General features: G+C 41.8%; 1 protein-coding gene across 2 annotated transcripts in view; it reads right to left on the reverse strand.

Annotated features, from left to right (window-relative positions):
* SASH1 (SAM and SH3 domain containing 1) overlaps positions 1-20404 on the reverse strand; it is a 188049-nt gene that overhangs the window by 128039 nt on the left and 39606 nt on the right. For both annotated transcript variants that reach the window (XM_020878136.2, XM_020878138.2), the window contains exon 2: positions 18526-18654. In XM_020878136.2, coding sequence (XP_020733795.2) covers positions 18526-18654 — 129 coding nt within the window. The remainder of the gene's footprint in view (positions 1-18525; positions 18655-20404) is intronic.

A 20404-nucleotide genomic window follows, 5' to 3' on the forward strand; every position in this document is an offset into this window, starting at 1 on the left:
CTCTTCAAGAAAATTAGATACCAAGGGAACATTTCATGCAAAGATGGGCACAATAAAGGACAGAAATGGTATGGACCTAACAGAAGCAGAAGATATTAAGAAGAGGTGGCAAGAATACACAGAAGAACTGTACAAAAAAGATCTTCATGACCCAGATAACCACAATGCTGTGATCACTCACCTAGAGCCAGACATCCTGGAATGCAAAGTCAAGTGGGCCTTAGGAAGCATCAGTACGAACAAAGCTAGTGGATGTGATGGAATTCCAGGTGAGCTATTTCAAATCCTAAAAGATGATGCTGTGAAAGTGCTGCACTCAATACGCCAGCAAATTTGGAAAGCATAGCAGTGGCCACAGGACTGGAAAAGGTCCGTTTTCATTCCAATCCCAAAGAAAGGCAATGACAAAGAATGTTCAAACTGCCGCACAATTGCACTCATCTCACATGCTAGGAAAGTAACACTCAAAATTCTCCAAGCCAGGCTTCAACAGTACATGAACTGTGAACTTCCAGATGTTCAAGCTGTACTTAGAAAAGGCAGAGGAATTAGAGATCAAATTGCCAACATCCACTGGATCACTGAAAAAGAAAGAGAGTTCCAGAAAAACATCTACTTCTGCTTTATTGACTATGCCAAAGAGTTTGACTGTGTGGATCAAAACAAAGTGTGAAAAATTCTTAAAAAGATGGGAATACCAGACCACCTGACTTGCTTCCTGAGAAATCTGTATGTATGTCAAGAAGCAACAGTTAGAACAGGACATGGAACAACAGATTAGTTGCAAATTGAGAAAGGAGTAGGTCAAGGCTGTATATTGTCACCCTGCTAATTTAACTTATATGCAGAGTACATCATGAGAAACGCTGGGCTGGATGAAACACAAGCTGGAATCAAGATTCCTGGGAGAAATATCAATAACCTCAGATATACAGATGACACCACCCTTATGGCAGAAAGCAAAGAAGAACTAAACAGCCTCTTGATGGAAGTGAAAGAGGAGAGTGAAAAAGTTGGCTTAAAGCTCAACATTCAGAAAATGAAGATCATGGCATCTGGTCCCATCACTTCACGGCAAATAGATGTGGAAACAATGGAAACAGTGACAGACTTTATTTTCTTGGGCTTCAGAATCACCGCAGATGGTGACTGCAGCCATGAAATTAAAAGACGCTTGCTACTTGGAAGAAAAGCTATGACCAACCTAGAGAGCATATTAAAAAGCAGAGATATTACTTTGCCAACAAAGGTCCATCTAGTCAAACTATGGTTTTTCCAGTAGTTGTGTATGGATGTGAGACTTGGACCATAAAGAAAACTAAATGCTGAAGAATTGATGTTTTTGAACTGTGGTGTTGGAGAAGACTCTTGAGAGTCCCTTGGACTAGAAGAAGATCCAACCTAGAAGAAGATCCTAAAGGAAATCAGTCCCAAATATTCATTGGAAGGACTGATGTTGAAGCTGAAACTCCAATACTTTGGCCACCTGATGGGAAGAACTGACCCCAGAAAAGACTCTGATGTTGGGAAATATTGAACGCAGAAGGGAGAAGGGGATAACAGAGGATGAAATGGTTGGATGACCTCACCGACTCAATGGACATGAGTTTGAGGAAGCTTGTGGAGTTGGTGATGGACTGGGAAGCCTGGTGTGCTGCAATCCATGGAGTCGCAAAGAGTCGGACACAACTGAGCAACTGAACTGAAGTGATACATAGCCTCGTACATGGTAAAAATTCAGTGCACATTGATTGAATGTAATTGCATAACACTGAATTATATAATGCTGAATTACATAAAACTGGATCCTCTCATAATTCATGGGTGTTTATCTAATGGAAAAAAATACTTTTTATTGCATTTTTCCCGGACTCCAGGACACCTAAATACTTACTGATGGATTGAATCATAGGATTATATATTTAATTGTATAAATTCATGATATTGTTTAAATAAAAATACATATCTGAGAAGCAATTTTTATGTCTCTGTCACAGCTATATGGGCAAAGCTTTATCTTCTACCACTGGGTAGCTCATGATACTACAGAGTATTATATTAGTTTATCATGAGGTCCTCCTTACAGCAAGCCCATCTTAGAACACGTATTACCTCCAACGCAATGTGACTTTTTATTACCTCATGAGAGTTCCATTTACTATGGAATGTGAATTTTGTGCAGCTTCTAATTTAGACTGTCTTAGAGAGAAAATGTAATGGTGGTATTGTGGTTCCTTGGTTTATAGGAAGGTATGGCTCTTGTCTCAAGAGAACCAGTTGAGAACTTTAAAAATTGTCTGAGATAAAAAACAAAACTAATCTACAGCACAAGTAATCTCATTTGTGGTTTGAACATGCAAACATTAAGAATATAACCATGGGCACTGCTTTCCATAGCACTGACTTTTTCTTTTAACAAAACATACCCATCTCAATGTTTAAGCACTTCCTGAGGGAAACTAAATGAGTACTCATTGGGAATACTGTACAAGACACTCTCTAAATTCATTGCTACTCTACCAGTGGTGGGTTTACAACCTCCAATTGACACATACCAGGATATTTTCCACAAATATCTTCTTGATAAGAGAAGAGAAAGTATTCCTGTTAAGCTAAGCGTATGTTCTGTTACGGGCTGTGGTGAAAGTGACTCTTCAAGGGACCAGACTTGGTCATTTGATACATGCTTCATGACTGCCTCCGGCAGTTCCACTTTACTAAATGCACAGGGAACCACTTTCTTCTGCTGCCTGACTTTAAATTGTAGTTTTTAAAGACGATCTTGAAGTCACTTAGGTATGAAATTTCTTACATAGCCCCAAGGTGATGTTGGCATAAAAATTTCTCCCTTCTCTTATCCTTATTCTTTTCTAATTCTTTTATCATAACATTGATGGCAATTTTCATAGCATTTTTGAACATCTTAAAGGAAACAAAACCGTATTTGAGAATTCATTTAAACAAAAATTAAAACAGTCGTTTAAATTCAGTATTGCTATTCACACAGTGCTATCTTCTTACAACTGTTAATAATTGGATATGTAGTTAATAATCGCTGACCTCTGCAAGATACAAGTCACCATGAGCCACCAGGTACTGTGGCAAATGTTCCAAAGAATTATACTTGTGTTCGGTCGCTCAGTCGTGTCGGATTCATTGAGACCCCACGGATTGTAGTCCAACAGACTCCTCTGTCCATGAGACTTTTCAGGCACAAATACAGGAGTGGGTAGCCATTTCCTTCTCCGGGGGGATCTTCCCAACCAAGGGATTGAACCTATGTCTCTTTCACTGCAGGCAGATTCTTTACCATCTGAGCTATGAGGGAAGCTTACCTTATATATAATAAATAACTCAAAAAGGGTCAAAGACCTAAATACAAGAGTTCAAACCAAAAAAACCTCTTAGAAGAAAACAAGAGAGAAGAAGCCTCACGACAATGTCTTTGGCAATAATTTCCTGGCTATGACACAAAAGACATAGGCAACAACAACAAAAAATTAGATAAACTGAACTTCATCAGAATTTTATAACTTCTGTACAACAAAAAACACTATTAACAGAGGCAAGCTGGGGGAAGGGAGAAAATACATGCAAATCATAGAGTATTTACATTCGATAAGGGATTAATAGCCAGGATATATAGAGAACTCCTACAATGCAACAACAAAAGCAACTGAATTTGAAAATGGAAAAACAACAATTTTAATAGACATTTCTCTTAAGAAATATACACAGATGGCCAAAAAGCATATGAAAAGATGCTCCATGTTACTAATCATTAGGGAGACGCAAATCAAAACCACAAGAAGGTATCGTTTTACATCCATAAACATGAGAATTGGCTACTATTTTTAAAAAACGAAAAGTAAGGAAAGAAAAGAACAAGCATTGGCAAGGATGTGGAGAAACTGAAATCTGCACTACTGATGGGAATGTAAAATGGTACAACTGCTACGGAAAACAGTATAGGGGGTTTTCAAAACATTAAAAATAGAATTACCTTATGTTCCAGGCATTCTGCTTCTTGGTGTACACCCACAAAGAACTGAAAGCAGAGACTCAGAGAGAGATCTGCACACCCATGTTCATAGCAGCATTATTCTCAGAAGCCAAATGGTGGAAGCAATCCAACTGTCTCTTGATGGATGAGTAGTGGACAAATAAAATGTGGTAAATAGATACAGTGAAATATTACTCAGTCCCTAAAAAATGAAGGAAATTCTGACATATGCTGCTACATGGGAAAACCTTAAGGACATGATACTAAGTGAAATCAGTTGGTCCCAAAAGAACAAGTACTGTACAATTCCACTTATGAGAGTGAAAGTGTGGTTACTCAGTCCTATTTGACTCTTTGAGACCTCATGGATTGTAGCCCACCAGGCTCCTCTGTCCGTGGAATTTTCCAGGCCAGAATATTGGAGTGGATTGCCATTTCCTTCTCCAAGGGATCTTCCTGACCCAGGGATCGAATTCCACTTATATGAGAGGCCAAATCCATAAAGACAGAAAAAGGAGCATAGTTGTCCGGAGTTGGGGGGAGCAGGGGGAGGGAAGTTATTGATCAGTAGGCATCAGGTTTCAGTTTTGCAGGTTGAAAAGAGTTCTGACAACGTAGGGTGATGATGAGAGCACAATATACTAAACGCCCCCGAAATGTACACTTAAAAATGGTTAAGAGAGGGAGGTGGGAGGGGGGGATCAGGATGGGGAATACATGTAAATCCATGGCTGAGTCATGTCAATGTACGACAAAACCCACTACAATATTGTAAAGTAATTAGCCTCCAACTAATAAAAATAAATGAAAAAAAAAAAAAGGTTAACATGGCAAATTTATTTTATGTGTATTTTACTACAATCTTTAAAAGAAGTAATTTTTTAATCTAAAAGAAAATAATCTTTTAAACTAAAAAAAAAGTGCTAAACCCAACGAAAACAAGTTCAGCCCTCCTCATTTACCCTCATGTAATGAACACCACCTTCCTAAACCTGAGAAGGGCCTGACCCCTGGCCCCAGATTTTCCCTGTTCCTTTTGAAAGGCCAATACCGTCAGGGCCATACCCTTCCTGGATTCCTGCATCCAAGCTCTTAGCACTCAAGCTCCTCTGCTAAGTTGTCTTAGAAGACACACTACTGTAAGGCACAGGGAACTTTATTCAGTGCTCTGTGGTGGCCTTAATGGGAAGGAAATCTAAAAAAGGCGGGGGAATACATGTATACATAGAGAGGATTCACTTTGCTGCAAAGCAGTCACTAACACAATATTGTAAAGCAACTATCTTCCTAATAAAAAAATTTTTTTAAAGCATCTTATCCATTAGAATCCTATTAAAAACTAGGTTTATATAAGCAAATTTTAAAGCATGAATGAGATTCTTTTTACTATCAAGTATACTTTCTTTGGGAGCCTTTTCACCTCTAATTAGAAGTTTGAACCTCTTATCATATTTTACATTTTTATCAGTCAGTGGATTCATTTTGTAATAAAGGCACTTTTTCCCCCCCAGAATTATACTTACTAAAACTTTCTCACTTTAAAAAATTTCTTATTTATGCTTATTTCAAACACTGAGTGAATAATTAGAAAGCCTCACTTCTTGCAGATAAAAGTGCAAAGATCTCCAAAATGCCCAGGTACCGTCATTCATTTATTCATTATTTTCATTGTTATTTATTACATCTACCATGTGCTGGGAGAGGCTTCCCCAGGCGGTACTAGTGGTAAATAACCTGCCTACCAATGCAGGAGACATAAGAGACGCAGGTTCGATCCCTGGGTCGGGAAGATCCCCTGGAGGAGGGCCCCGCAACCCATTCCAGTATTCTTGCCTGGAGAATCCCACGGACAGAGGAGCCTGGCAGGTTACAGTCCATGGGGTCGCAAAGAGTCGGACATGACTGAAGCATCTTAGCATGCATGCGTGTTGGGAATTGTTCTAGCCTGCAGAAATGCCAGCATGAAGATGTATTTATTATACACTCATTATAGAACGGTTAAAGAACACAAAGGACTGTGGATTCTGCAGCAGACTGTGGTGAAGTCTGCACAACCCTGGGAACACTGAAACCGGGAACTGTACACTTTAGGGCTTCCCTGGTGCTCAGACGGTAAAGAATCTGCCTGTGATACAGGACACCTGGGTTCAGTCCCTGGGTCGGGAAGACCCCCTGGAAAAAGGAATGGCTACCCACTCCAGTGTTCTTGCCTGGAGAATCCCATGGACAGAGAGAAGCGCCTGAGGTTCCAGGCCATGGGATCACAAAGAGTTAGACATGACTCAACAACTAATACTTTGACTTTTCATGGGAGTGTTCTGAAGGAAGACAGTATGTACTACGTGCTTGCACATGGTAGATATTCAATATATGTGTTCCAAAGAACATGATCAGTTGTGGTATTCAATGAAAAGAAGATACTGACTTGAAAATATATACATGTGTGTGTATACACACACACACACATATATATATAAAACCTTATTTGTTACTTCAGTCAGTATTATCATCCTAATATAAGCCCTGTTTAACAGGCCTCTCAAGCCCTGTTAAAATCATCCAAACATTAGTTGTTTCCTTGTGTTGATCTAGGCTATGGCACAGACTAAGCTGAACAATTGTACACATTCCTGTCCAATTACTCAGAAACCAGCCTTATGCCCGATTTTAGGCTGCTGAGTCCTGACTCCAGTCTAAGGCACCTGCTCCTCCAGATCAGTTCAGCTAAGCTTTTCAACCCACAAGCATCACCACCTTTACCTTTTCTATTGTGCTTAACATATCTCCAGGTGAAACTAGTTGGAAACTAGAATTTGCTGTAAGCAGACCTATATGTATCATCCACTCATGAATATGACTAATAGAATCTTGTCCTTGGCTGCCTTGTTCTATTGCGACATGAACTTCCTGAAATGAGGCTTATAATTTCTGTTACTAAAAACTTCCCCATGAAACCACCTAAGTTACTGAAACACACCAGAAAACCAGTAAATGTTGTTTTTACTTTGCTGTTTTCACCAGTTCCCTGTATTAACATTCAGGAAGACTAATACATGTCATCATTTAGCCATCTCCAAAACAGTTATCACATAATATGGTAGAATTAAAATATTACAGAACCTTCTAACAATGTTAAACTAAATTTTCAAGAAAAGACTATAGGTAAAACAGCAAAAGCTTTGTTTTACTTCTCATGTTATTTTACCTTCTCAAATGGAATTCTTCAATGGTCTATTACCCCCTGTGCTCTATAACAATCAGGGAATATAATTTAACAGATTCTTTTTAATTTATAAGGTCTTTGGCCCCTGTTCTAAATGTCCAGGTTGTCGAGCCTTTTGAATTCTCCTAATTACTTTTGAAGTTTTCTGTGTCTCCATTTGTGAACATTTCTTACCACTATCAGATAACTGTCTCGAGCAATAAGTCAGCCCTCTTTTAACTTTCTGCTTCTTCTCTGCTGCAGGTAAAACAACATGCATGTTTTTATGGGTGTATCTGCGTGTACGTAAAGACAGAAAGAAGAGATGAAGAATGAATAGAAAACTGGAATTCCAGGAAGCAGCTTAAAACCTTTTAGGAACTGTTACAGTTGGTAAGTATTTGGAGACTTAAACTTTTACTTTAAGGAATTTTGAGAGTTTAAAAAAAAAATTGTAATGAGTGTATTATTTTAATTTGTACAATGGAAATAACTATATTATACTATTCTTTATAATATCACACATTTTAACTATATTACCCAAACATAAACTAATCTGTAAATCAAGATTTACTCCTTGGGGAGCGGTGGAGGAGGAGAAGGGGAAGAGGCAGTGGGGGAGGGGTGGAGGGCTGGTTTGGGTAGAATCTCCGGAGAGTAACAATGCAAGGTTAGTAGGTGGTCTGGGGAGATTCAGAGATTTTTGCACTGACTTCTCAGTTTCAAGGGTATACTCCATGGCTCAGAGGCCGTAAAGCATCTGCCTGCAATGCAGGAGATGCAGAAGACCTGGGTTCGATCCCTGGGTAGGGAAGATCCCCCGGAGGAGGAAATGGCAACCCACTCCAGTGTTCTTGCCTGAAAAATCCCATGGACAGAGGAGCCTGGCAGGCTACAGTTGATAGGGTCACAAAGAGTAGGACATGATTGAGAAATGAAGCAGAAGTCCAGTTTCAAATCCTACCTTTGATACCTACCAGCTATTAGATTTTTAAAAAGTCCTATTTATTTAGCATTCTTATGAATAATGTTTATTATATTCATTGAGTTTTAGCATGCACCCAGAAACTGTCAAGTGCTCTACAAACATCACCTTATTTAACCTAGTGTATTATGTAACCGTTACAACAACCTGTAATATCTTGCTTTACAACAAGCTATTGTCATCCCCCCCAGGCAATGCCCTGACTGAAGTTCCAGGTAGGTCCCAGACAGAGAATGACCAAACAGGTGGGTGATGGAGTTTACCTACTGGGTTATTTGGCTGAGCATTATTTTCTGCCTCTGCCCAAATGAAAGTATAACATTATTAATACCTGTCTCAAAGAGGTATTAAAAACACATAAGGTGATAGGTGTGGATGCCTCATGAACTTCAACGTACTTTTAAAATGTCATTATTGCAATAATTATCAGCATCGTTATTATGGCCTCTTCACATTTCACTCTTCCTTTCTAGTTATTGCAACTACTTTAGGCAGTGAAGCAGATAAAGTACCTGAGTTTTACACACATTAGGTTATAGCGATGATCAACGATGCCAAATAGCTTCATTGATAATTATCATAAAATCATCGGCATTTAAAAGATTCATAAGAAACAGTAACTAGTGACTTTCACTTAAGCTGAAAATCTCCCTTAGAAAGAAAGGTTTTTAATGTTCATGAGTCAAGTGACTGACTCCAATGAAGAATTCAGATAAATTATCAAAAGAGATTCCAAAAGATGAAAGAGATCAAAGGAGTATCTTGGAGAAGTGAAACCCATAGGCTCAGGAGAAAGGATATCCACACACAAACAAAAATGCCCTTTGAAATCACAGCTGGAAATCTGTCTTCCTCTTGGCATCTTTGTTAAGAAGGCATGTCCCTGCCATCACACACATTAAAAAATAACATACACTCCCACAAACATATCCAGATGTTCACGAATATTCATGATGTGCTTCCAATCTGCTTTGGACTTACCCTTGATTTATTTTTGATTAAGTTCCATCAGCTTCTGCTGGGGCCCATGAGATGGATGGCATAGCTGTACCACAAATTTCAAACATCTTCATACTCTAAATAATTGCAGAAAGTCTCAAAGTATCCCTTAGAAATAAATGCTTTAGGCACCAGCCTCAGAATAATCAGAGACAGAGAAACTGGTTCACTCCTGAACTCTTCACAGCACTGCTATACTTGATCAATGAAGCCTCCATTTCTAAAACAAAGGCTGACACGTGGAGGTGGCGGGGGAGCCTGCAAATAGCTAGACTCTGATGTCCTTTCTCGAGAAATATGGCAAGAGATGAACAGAAAGTCAACACCATGCTCTGAGGGTTCTGTGATGTATTTTTCAGTCACCAGGTTAGTTTGTGTCCTTCTAAACACCAATTGGTAAAAAAACCCAGAAGAACTGAACCAACTGCGTAGAACAAATTATCCCAACATTTTACCATCTTGCTTTCTTCTATTTAAAATAAAATACACAAAACTTCCAAACTGGGGACGGGGCGGGGTGGGGGAGGCAGCTCCAAATCAAAAATTACTGCTGAAACCAGTATTATGATCTTCTCAAAGAAGGTGGCCAGAGAAAGGGCCAGTCAGTATACTTGATGCTCTGGGGCCCAGTTCCTTCTGTCCTTGGTCATTTTGCTTGGTGCACAGGATCTGTGGTGAGAGATCCCTCTAAAATATGGACCAAGTCTAGGGAATTCCCTGGTGGTCCAGTGGTTAGAAATTGGCACTTTCACTGCCAGGACCTGGGTTCGATCCCAGGTCGGGGAACAAAAATCCTGCATCAGCCAATAACAAATTTAAAAACTAAATATAAATAATAGTATAAATATAAAACATAAACAATTTTATAAATATTTTATTTATTTTATTTAAAAAATAAAATATAAAGTAAAATAAGGACCTAGTCTATAGCCACACTACCCTGAACGTACCCCATCTCATCTGATAAGATGGGGATCTACAAGGTCAGAAGGCCAATGTCAGGTGTATGGGCCAACACCAGCGAAGACTCGCAACCCTGCACCTGCTGACTTTCTGTCTGGGCCCTGCAGGCGTCTACCTAATCCCACTCCAGACCCCCAATCCTCGCCATTCCAACCAACCCAGGCCGTAAAGGACAGGTGGACCCCTTGGCCTGGGCCACTCAGTCTTTGCCAAGGATCTCAAACTTAGACCTTCGACAATATTGTCAAATAACATTGTGGATGTGGATGCAGAAACCCACTGAAAATAAGGAAACATTAATCACACTCCTTTACGTTTTCTCTCACAGGGAGACCATACTGCCTCTAGTGTGCTACAAATTAGCATGTTTAAATAGCCTATAATTAGCTTGTGATTAGCACAAATAAATTACACTGTAATCTTCCACGTGAGAAGTGTTTAATTGTTACATGTAAACTCTGAGATCATACTATAGTCCTGGTTTTAATATTCCAGGGCTTCAAAAAGGCACCTGGCGTGGGCCTCACTTAACTCTGAAAGATCCCAATTCTAAGAACAAAGGCACCCCTTTCCCCTCCAAGCCCAGATTCTGGCCTCGGTAATTCCTGGTTTTTTCTCCCCAATTACTGTCAACTTGATTAACATTTAGGAATTCTCTCTGTTGTATGTAAATGAAAACAACTACAAAGCTCAGACTTTCTTCCTGGCAAGCAAATGTATTTTGAACAGAATGCTATTTTGGTGTTTAATCCCCCCAGGCACACTGCTTTTACAAATGCAAACAAACAAATCAGTCATTTCTGAATGCTCAGGAGCAAAACTAGAAAAGGAAGCTGATGTTGTTGATTCATATTTGAAAAGTCTGATGGGGGCTATTCTTTATACACACACAACTATTCTATCACTGATTGTATCTAATCTGTCAGTTTCCAGAATGTACAGCTGTCTACAAAGGTCTCCAAGCTGAAGAGGATGGAAGGACACCTAAATTGATTGTTAAGTAGAATAAAAACCTTCTCAATTATGAGAGGTACAGGATGCCAAGATCAAATCTGGCAGCCAAGAGGCCTGTTTATGTCTATGTTAACGTGGTGCAATGTACAAAAAATGCTGACTAAATTGGGACTGGACATTTGACTACAAATGGGACTTTGTCTGAGAGGGGCCCGAGCAGAGAACTGTATTACCATCTGGCTTAAGACATAAAGGCTCAGTGTATTTTGATATCAAGTGTGTGAATCCCACAGCAGAATGTGGTTCAAACTCACTATCTAATGCCCACTGTTTCTGACTGCAATCTGCAAATCAACAGTAGCCCAAAGCTAGCAAATAATGTCCTTTAAGACAAAGTGAAACAAAACAAAAGCAAATGCCCTTAGCGCAACAGTTGGGCTTTAGCATTCAGCACTTGAATATTTAAACTCAGGACAATTTGCAACACAGATCATGTACTTATCCTATGGGTGAGAATAAGAATTCAGGAATCTGGTAGTCTCCTGGGGCAGCCAGTGTTCCCTAAGCGCCTAGGTGGGGGCAACCCTTATCTTTTCTTGAATATTCAGGGAGCTTAAAGTAACAGGAAACCTGTTTTCCAGAGGCTTTGCTGTCTCTAGCAAATAACAAAAGAAGAGCAGTCAGTAAGACAAAACAAAAACCCCCATGGAGACTGGACAAGTCTGCCTGGCTTGGGGAGGCCACAAGGTCACCTTGGCCCAGCCGATCAACTATTGTGAAAGGGCGATTATTTTTGTTTTGTCTTGGGAATGGTGATGAATCAAAGCAATATTCTTTTTATATTGTTAGTAATACAAGACCTGTGAAAGGACAGCATGTATCTTTTTTCTGTACATGTGTTTATATTGTAGGTTCTAGCCACAGTAAACTTCTCTCCATGGCCCATAAAAGCCACATTTTCGCTCTCATTTTTGGCTTTTTCTCTGTGACCTCGGCCTTAAATTACTCTGCACTGTCTACACCTCCCTCCAACCAGATTAATCTTTCATGTTTCTTTACAGTTGGGCTTAGGCATCACCTCCTCCAGGAAGCCTTCTTTGATTTTCCTAAACTGGGTCAGGGTCTCTCCTGTGTACTCCTGTACTTAACAGTCTGCTTAAGGAATTCCTGGTGGTCCAATGAAGAAGACTTGGCGCCTTCACAGCCATGGGCCAGGGTTCAGTCCCTAAATGGGAAACCAAGATCTCGCAAACCAAAACAGTACAACAACAACAAAAAATGTCTGTTTACTTGTCTAAAACCCCCACTAAATTTTAACACCTTTATGGATGGGGAATACATCTTTCTATCTCTGGAATGACAAAGTCTCAAGACACATGCCTGATGCTCATTTAATAGTCTTAAATAATGACATATACAAATAAATTCAACAAATACTCACTGAGTACCTATTATGTGCCATGCACTGTATACAAAAAGGACCAAAACAGACTGACAAATATCCCTGTCCTCAAACCAGGATTTACTGAGAAGGGACATCAGGGAACTATGCAGGGTGATGGCTGTGTTCTATGCCATGCTAGGATGTGGGTGATGTGACTATCCTCTTGGCAAAATTGGATAGCTCAGATGCCTGCATTTCGATGTGTAAATTGGACTTCACAAACAAGAAACTTTCAAAAAATAATAATTAAGCAGGCGTAAGAGTAAAGATGAGGGAGAAGTCAGGATGCTGGTAACTGCTGAAGGGCACAGGAAGTTTGTTATACAGTGCTGTTTATATATGCTTGAAATATCCCAAAATAAAAGCTAAAAGAAATCTCTGCACTCATATGAATAAATATTAATGAAGTACAAATCACAGACACTCCAGCATCACTACAGGAGTTTCTGAACCAGGAATAAAAGGGAAGGAAAAGAAATAGGCAGTTACAGGTCTCTTATGATGATGATTTGGGGGTCATGTGAAAGTGAAAGTCGCTCAGTCGTGTCCAACTCTTTGTGACCCCATGGACTGTCCGTGGAATTCTCCAGGCTAGAATACTGGAGTGGGTAGTCTTTCCCTTCTCCAGGGGATCTTCCCAACCCAGGGATTGAACCCAGGACTCCCGCATTGCAGGCAGATTCTTTACCAGCTGAGCCACAAGAGAAACCCAAGAACACTGCAGAAGGAAATGGCAACCCACTCCAGTACTCTTGCCTGGAAAACCCCATGGACGGAGGAGCCTGGTGAGCAAAAGTCCATGGGGTTGCAAAGAGTTGGACACGACTGAGCGACTTCACTTTCACTATGATGATGAACCAGGTATTTTATAGCAATTTCCCCATTTAATCCTGGTAACGACTTTACAAGATATTTTTATCCCATTTTATAGAAGGGGAAACTGAAACTTAGATAGGTTACACAACTCGCCAGCTAAGTACAATGGCCAGAATTTAAACCCCGAGTCCCCCATCTTGCCATCATGTTTCTCACCCTCCTTTGCCACTGTGACAACCACAGAGGCTAGGACTCCCACTTGGGCTTGAAGTGGGAATGACAGAATCTGAAGAAGTCCCAAGAATCATCTCTAGTCATGACAGGTACCACTTTTACTGCCTCTTAGTCCAGAATTATACCTTGAAAGATTAAATTATGAAAATTGCAAGGAACAATAATCATGCCCCAGAATTATCCCTACACCATCAGCAATGATTCTGATAGCCCATTCTGATATCCTCTGAGATAATGTGCAATATTTGTATTTATATTCCGGATCCTTAAAGACCTGAGTGCATCTTGCCTGGGCTCCTTGGTCCTGGTGCCCACACAGATGTGTTAACAATCTGCATGGAGATCCAGCATCATGAACAGGGTCCCACTTTACAGTGGTGACTTTTCCATCAGGTCTGTGCTGCACCAACCACCACACAAACTTGTTTCTGCCAACATCCAAGCAGATTCAACTTCAAAGATGCCAAGGAAGCTGACGTGGCCAGTAATAAGAGGCTACCTTGAGAGTGTCTCTCTCCTGGCCACTGTCACTTTGACAGATGTCAGACTTAGCATCACTCGAGATGAGCCCATTATGGACTTGGGAAGCTGCTGTCGTTTCCAAATGCAGCTTCTCGCAGCCAAAAACACACATGGTGCTCAGGGATGTGCCAAATGTATGGAGATACGGGCAACTTCCTGCTGTTCAAGAGCGCTAATGTCCTGATCCCCAGCAGAGGCAAAGGCTGCGGTCCAAATAAACAGTCTCTTTAGGGCCCATTTGGTGCTAAATAAAAACTCTCACGATAGTTATACATTTGAATCACAATCCCTGCTTATGCTGTTGAATTTTCACCCATCTGTCCTCTCTCTGTTACCTCCATCTAAACTAACTGCCCCCCCCAAAATACTTTATCAAGTAAGTGCTTTATTTCAGTCAGGGCCCAGGTGATTAGGTCCTGGAGAAGTAGTTTGATATCCAGTCCAGAAAGTTAATTACTAACATAATTATCAAAACCTTTTATTTTTCAGGGTTAAGTCAAGCATCTCTATGTGTAGGGTGACTTTTGGGCTCATTCGTTCTCCAGTTGGTATGTAATTAGCTCTTAAGGACACTGCATTTTTTGGACTTTTTAAAGCCAAAGAAATATCTAAATATGTTCCATCTATAGACCATTTCCTCAATCCCCCAAATTCACCCAGAGGATTTGAAATGAAACAAACCCAAAAGACCTATTTAAACCATCACCAAACTCTCCATCCTCAAGGCTGTCTCTAAAGAGGACTTTTTCTACAGAGGACACCACAAGCTTGATGTTACTTTTTTCCCCTAGAAAATGCTTTAGAATCCTAATGTGTTACTATTTCCTCTTAGTGCTGTTGGTGGATTATTTCTTCTCCAAGTCATCTCACTTCTGCTTTTGACAGGGCTGCTTACTAGCCCAGAAAAGGATTTACACTGCAGGTCCTCAGACCCAAAGCTGCCCGAACAGCAGAGCAGGAAAGAAGTTGGCCTACTTGTCTGAAGGCAAAATTCAAAGTCTAGAAGTACAGGTAAAATCTGATGCAATAAAGAGTAGCATTATGGACTGAAAGTTACAGCTTTTCAAGAAAATCGCTCTCCATCAGGACTCAATCTGTAATGAGCTAATCACTGCTGCTGCTGCTCATAAATTGCTTCAGTCGTGTCCGAGTCTGTACAACCCCATAGACGGCAGCCCACCAGGCTCCCCCGTCCCTGGGATTCTCCAGGCAAGAACACTGGAGTGGGTTGCCATTTCCTTCTCCAGCGCATGAAAGTGAAAAGTGAAAGTGAAGTCGCTCAGTCGTGTCCGACTCTTCGAGACCCCATGGACTGCAGCCCACCAGGCTCCTCCGTCCATGGGATTTTCCAGGCAAGAGTACTGGAGTGGGGTGCCGTTGCCTTCTCCGGCTAATTACTGCAAGAGGGAGCTTTCCCCAAGTCACCAGAGTTGCAAGTATGGCCTCAATGATGACCATAAAACACCTCTAGGGATTTCCCTGGTGGTCCAGCGGTTAAGACTCCTCGCTACCAATGCAAGGGGTTTGGCTTCGATTCCTGGTCAAGGAACTAATATTTGGCATGCCATGCAGAGAAGCCAAAAGATTTTTTTTTTTTTTAATTTTTTTAAAAAATGCTTTTTAAGTCTCCAGCTTATGGATTCCTGAATAATGAGAACCATGTGGCATCTAACTTGGTCTTCAGCACTTGTCTGGAATCTCATAGAAAGAGAACCTGAATATGATGACTTGGATCTCACTTTTCTCACTAACTACAGTTGAAAGGATGAAGAGTTTCCAGCCTGGCTGGAATTGGCTCCCATCAATGTTACCCACCATCACATTCCTGCAACTCTGATGAGAACTAATTTAGCTCCTGTGGTATTTTCTCCCACGCTGTCTTCTGAACTCTGGAACGGAGCACACCAAATGAGGCCCATCTGTCTAAATGGGAAGAAGTTATTTATCCCACCTCCAGGAAGGCTTCCTTTCCTACCAAGAAGCTGCTCTCCAAGCTTCCCAAACACTGTGGGATAATTATGGGAACCCCAACTCTTAACCGACTAGAATTTGGGGGAGAGCAGTTGAGTGTCGGATCAAGTATCACCTGCCAGTTCACAGCCATCATTTCCTTGCTTGGTGAAGTGTCCTAGGAAGCCACAGAGTATCCCACCAGACTATTATTCAATGTCAAAATTGCAACACTCAAGAACTCAGTGGGATAATTAAGTTATTGTTTGGCTGCAATCTTGCCAAAAGGAAAAGCCTCAACCTTGTCCCAGCAGGTTAGCCTAATGCACTTTAAAAGTCTTCTCCCACATAAGAATACTTTCTTAGACGAAAGGAAACACCTCTCTCCCACTGACACACGTCAGGGGACAAAGCTGTAAGAAAGACGCCCTTAATAACAATGACGCCCGGTGCTTGCTTGGGCCATAGTGCCAGGCTCCCGGGGTGATGGCTTTCTGCCCCAACTGATGCTTCTCAGTCTCAGCTGACTCTGTTATACCAACTCCCACCCATGTGGAATACTAAAGCAGAGAGGAAAAAGGATCAGTAATTATGTGACAGTTATGCTATAAGAAATCTTTAGGTGGATTGAGCTAAGGAAAAAAATGAAAGTGCGTAAGAGCACCAGCACCTTATCTACAAAGGAAGTGAATCATGTGCTTATGGAATATAACAGCTGCAGCGCCTAAACTACTTGTTGGATCCCTTTTCCAATAGGTCTTCTGTAACATCCTTATCCAATAGTTTTTTTTTTTAGTTCTACCAGTTTATTGCTACCAACCCATCTCCCTCCACCCTCGTGAACATGTGCTCAGTCATGTAACCCCATGGACTGCAGCCCACCAGGCTCCTCTGTCCATGGACTTTCCCAGGCAAGAATACTGGAGTGGGTTGCCATTTCCTTCTCCATCCAATAGGTTTTTATAATATGTTTTTTATAAAAGGAGTCATTAATAAAATAATTATAGAAAATCACAAAATAAGCATTCAATAGAATCAGTGTGCCTTTTTTTGTTTTTTTTAAAGGCAAGAGGTGTTATTACTCAAAGAGCTTCCAAGGCGGCTCAGTGGTAAAGAATCCATGGATTTGATCTCTGGGTCAGGAAGATCCTCTGGAGAAGGAAATGGCAATCCATTCCAGCATTCCTGCCTGGGAAATCCATGGACAGAGGAGCCTGGAGGGCTACAGTCCACGGAGTCATAAAGAGTCAGACAGAACATAGCGACTAAACAACAACAGCATGGACATACTGGCATATAAATAGATTTTATGGCATGCATGCGTGCTAAGGCACTTCAGTTGTGTCTGACTCTTTGCAACCCTGTGGACCGCAGCCCTCCAGGCTCCATTGTCTATGGGTTTCTCCAGGCAAGAATACTAGAGTGAGTCGCCATGCCCTTCTCCAGGGAATCTTCCCGACCCAGGACTCAAACCTGCATCTCTTATGTCTCCTGCATTGGCAGGCAGGTTCTTTACCACTACCGCCACCTGGGAAGCCCAGAGATTATATGGACCTAACCCACTCTAGTACTCTTGCCTGGAAAATCCCATGGACGGAGGAGCCTGGTAGGCTGCAGTCCATGGGGTCGCTAAGTGTCAGACACGACTAAATGACTTCACTTTCACTTTTCACTTTCATGCATTGGAGAAGGAAATGGCAACCCACTCCAGTGTTCTTGCCTGGAGAATCCCAGAGATGGGGGAGTCTGGTGGGTTGCCGTCTATGGGGTCGTGCAGAGTGGGACACGACTGAAGCGACTTAGCAGCAGCAGCAGCAAGCTATTTATTTACTATTTATCACATGCAACTTCAAATTCTCCACTAACCATACACATAAAGGTCTTCACAAAACAGACAAATGAATTTCAATGCACCTGAGAGAAGAAATATAGCATGAAAAATGGTGATGCAAAGAAGTCTTAATAATACAGAATTATAATAAAATATTAAGTATAAAAGCAAGAATTACATAGCTGATGTAAAAATGCCCCCAACAGAGACTTGCTGAAACACCCATGTGGGTTACTACTAGGTGAGAAATTAGGATGGTTTCTTGCTTCTTTAAACTTTATCATGTTGAAAACAAAAAGAAAACAAAGGAAGAAAGGAAAGAACTAGCCTAGACCTCCTTTTGGCTTAGAGTCAGTAAAAATGTAGTGTATATCAGTCTATCGTAAAAATGTCCTTTCCATGCGATATTTTCATAAGCACAAAAATTTGATCACTGTTGCCCCTACTGATACTTATTGTCTGATATCCACAGAGCTGGGTTAATCCTTTGGGGATCTGAATTCTTTTATCTCAAAGTATTGCAGCAAAATGACCCACTCGCAAGCGTTAGAGGGGGAGGGAGGGGACGCTGGGCCAGGAGCAGCCTGGCTGGGCAAGTGCATGTTCGCGGGAGCCCGCTCACCACGTCCAGGTCCTGGGAGACGCGCCGTTTCCGCAGTTCCTCCATCCTCTCACACACGTCGGAGAAGCAGGTGTTGTAGTAATCTGCATACTGCTGAGCCAGGTCATCGATGTTCCCCAGGGAGCCGTCCTGAGGGAACCAGGAAGAAAGCAGAGGCAATCAGTCCACCTGCAGACGCCCTGAGTCCTCCAGTCTCCCTCTATGCAGCCTTTATACCCGTAACCACTGGCAGTTTCTAAGTGGTGGACATGTGCCACGCTGCTTGACACGCAACATCTCCTAATCCTCCGGACAGCCCTCGGACATTTTTCTCCCTGTACAGATGAACAAACAGCAGCTCAAAGAAGCTGAGCCGCAGCCCAAGGGTTCAAGGGCTACCACGCAAAGAAGCCATGTCCCCAACTCAGGACTGTCCGATGCCAAGGCCATGGTTTTAACCCACACCCCTGCCTGCCTCACAGGGCCAAGAAATCCCCAGAAATAAACACTGTCAGTGCAAAGGCTCCCTAACGCCCAATTGGCAGGCTTACCTGGTGGCTCAGATGGTAAAGTCTGCCTGCACTGCAGCAGACCCAGGTTCAATCCCTGGGTCGGGAAGATGCCCTGGAGAAGGAAATGGCAACCCACTCCAGTGTTATTCCCTGGGAAATCCCATAGACAGAGGAGCCCCATGGGCTACAGTCCATGGGGTCAGAGAGTCGGACATGACCGAGCAACCAAGCACATGAATCAGAACCTCCAGGGAAGCTTATAAGAATCCAGATGCCAGGACACCCCTCCCAGGAGGAATTCTGGAGGGAAACTGAGAATTCAGGAGCCTATAAGGAATGCTGCATCTGGGGACACACCTCAACCACACATCCCATGAGATACTCAGAAACGTGGGAAGTCTTGTTCGCTACGTCACTCCAGCACAGATGGAAGAGGACATGTACAAACTCACCTAAATAAATTCACAGACATATAAGGAAATACGTCTGTCTCTCCATTGAGGGAAAGGCCCCGGAATTCTGGGGTCTGAACCCTCAAGTCCACACCCGTCTCTGCTGCCACTTCCAATTCATCAGCTCAGGTACGCTTCCTAATCTCCGGCTATCTCCCCATGAGGAGTAACGAAGCAACCTGACACACTGAGATCCTGGTCCCCTCAGAGCTCTGACACATAAGTCAAGGGCTTGATTTACTTCACTAATAGTATCCACTACAAGATAACGCTTCAGACTATAGTCTCCCTTTAGGGGAAGTGATTCCTAAATAGACACACACAGAGTGAAGCTGTGTACATTTGTAGGTTATGCCATTTCTTCTATTCATTCATTCATTCATTAAGAGAAGTATCTCCCCACCCACTTTCCACCTCCCAGCGGGTTCTTTCTCTGGAATGAATAAATGACCCTACCAGGGGAAACACAACTCTTAGACAACCGAAAAGACGCACACACATTTTGCCTGGGACAGACCACAGGCCAGCCCGTTGCACAGCTCCGTCAGCTATCATGCAGCATCTGTCTAAGACTGCAGAGTCACTTACTTAGTCGCAGGCAGGGTTTGGGAATTAAAAGTTCTTCAAAAGCCTTTCTGCTAAAGACCGCAAGGCTCCAGTCAGGATGCCCAGGTCACAGCAAGCAACCGCATCTATTCCACTTCTGCTTCTGCCAATGTCACAGAACTGACCGAGTGGGAAAGTAGAAATTGAAAGAAATGATTTTTTCTTTTTTTTTTTTTTTTTTAGAGAAGATGCTTCCTTTCTTACCAATAAAATGTTCTATATTTGAGGTAAGGGCCTCGAAGTCCGCAGTACAGCGTAGGGGTGGGAAGCTCTCTGCAAAAACAGTTAAGATGTTTGCACGTGTCTGGACAGGTCATTCCCTCACGTTTG

The sequence above is a fragment of the Odocoileus virginianus genome, chromosome 34, assembly GCF_023699985.2.
Source record: "Odocoileus virginianus isolate 20LAN1187 ecotype Illinois chromosome 34, Ovbor_1.2, whole genome shotgun sequence".
NCBI lineage: Eukaryota > Metazoa > Chordata > Mammalia > Artiodactyla > Cervidae > Odocoileus > Odocoileus virginianus.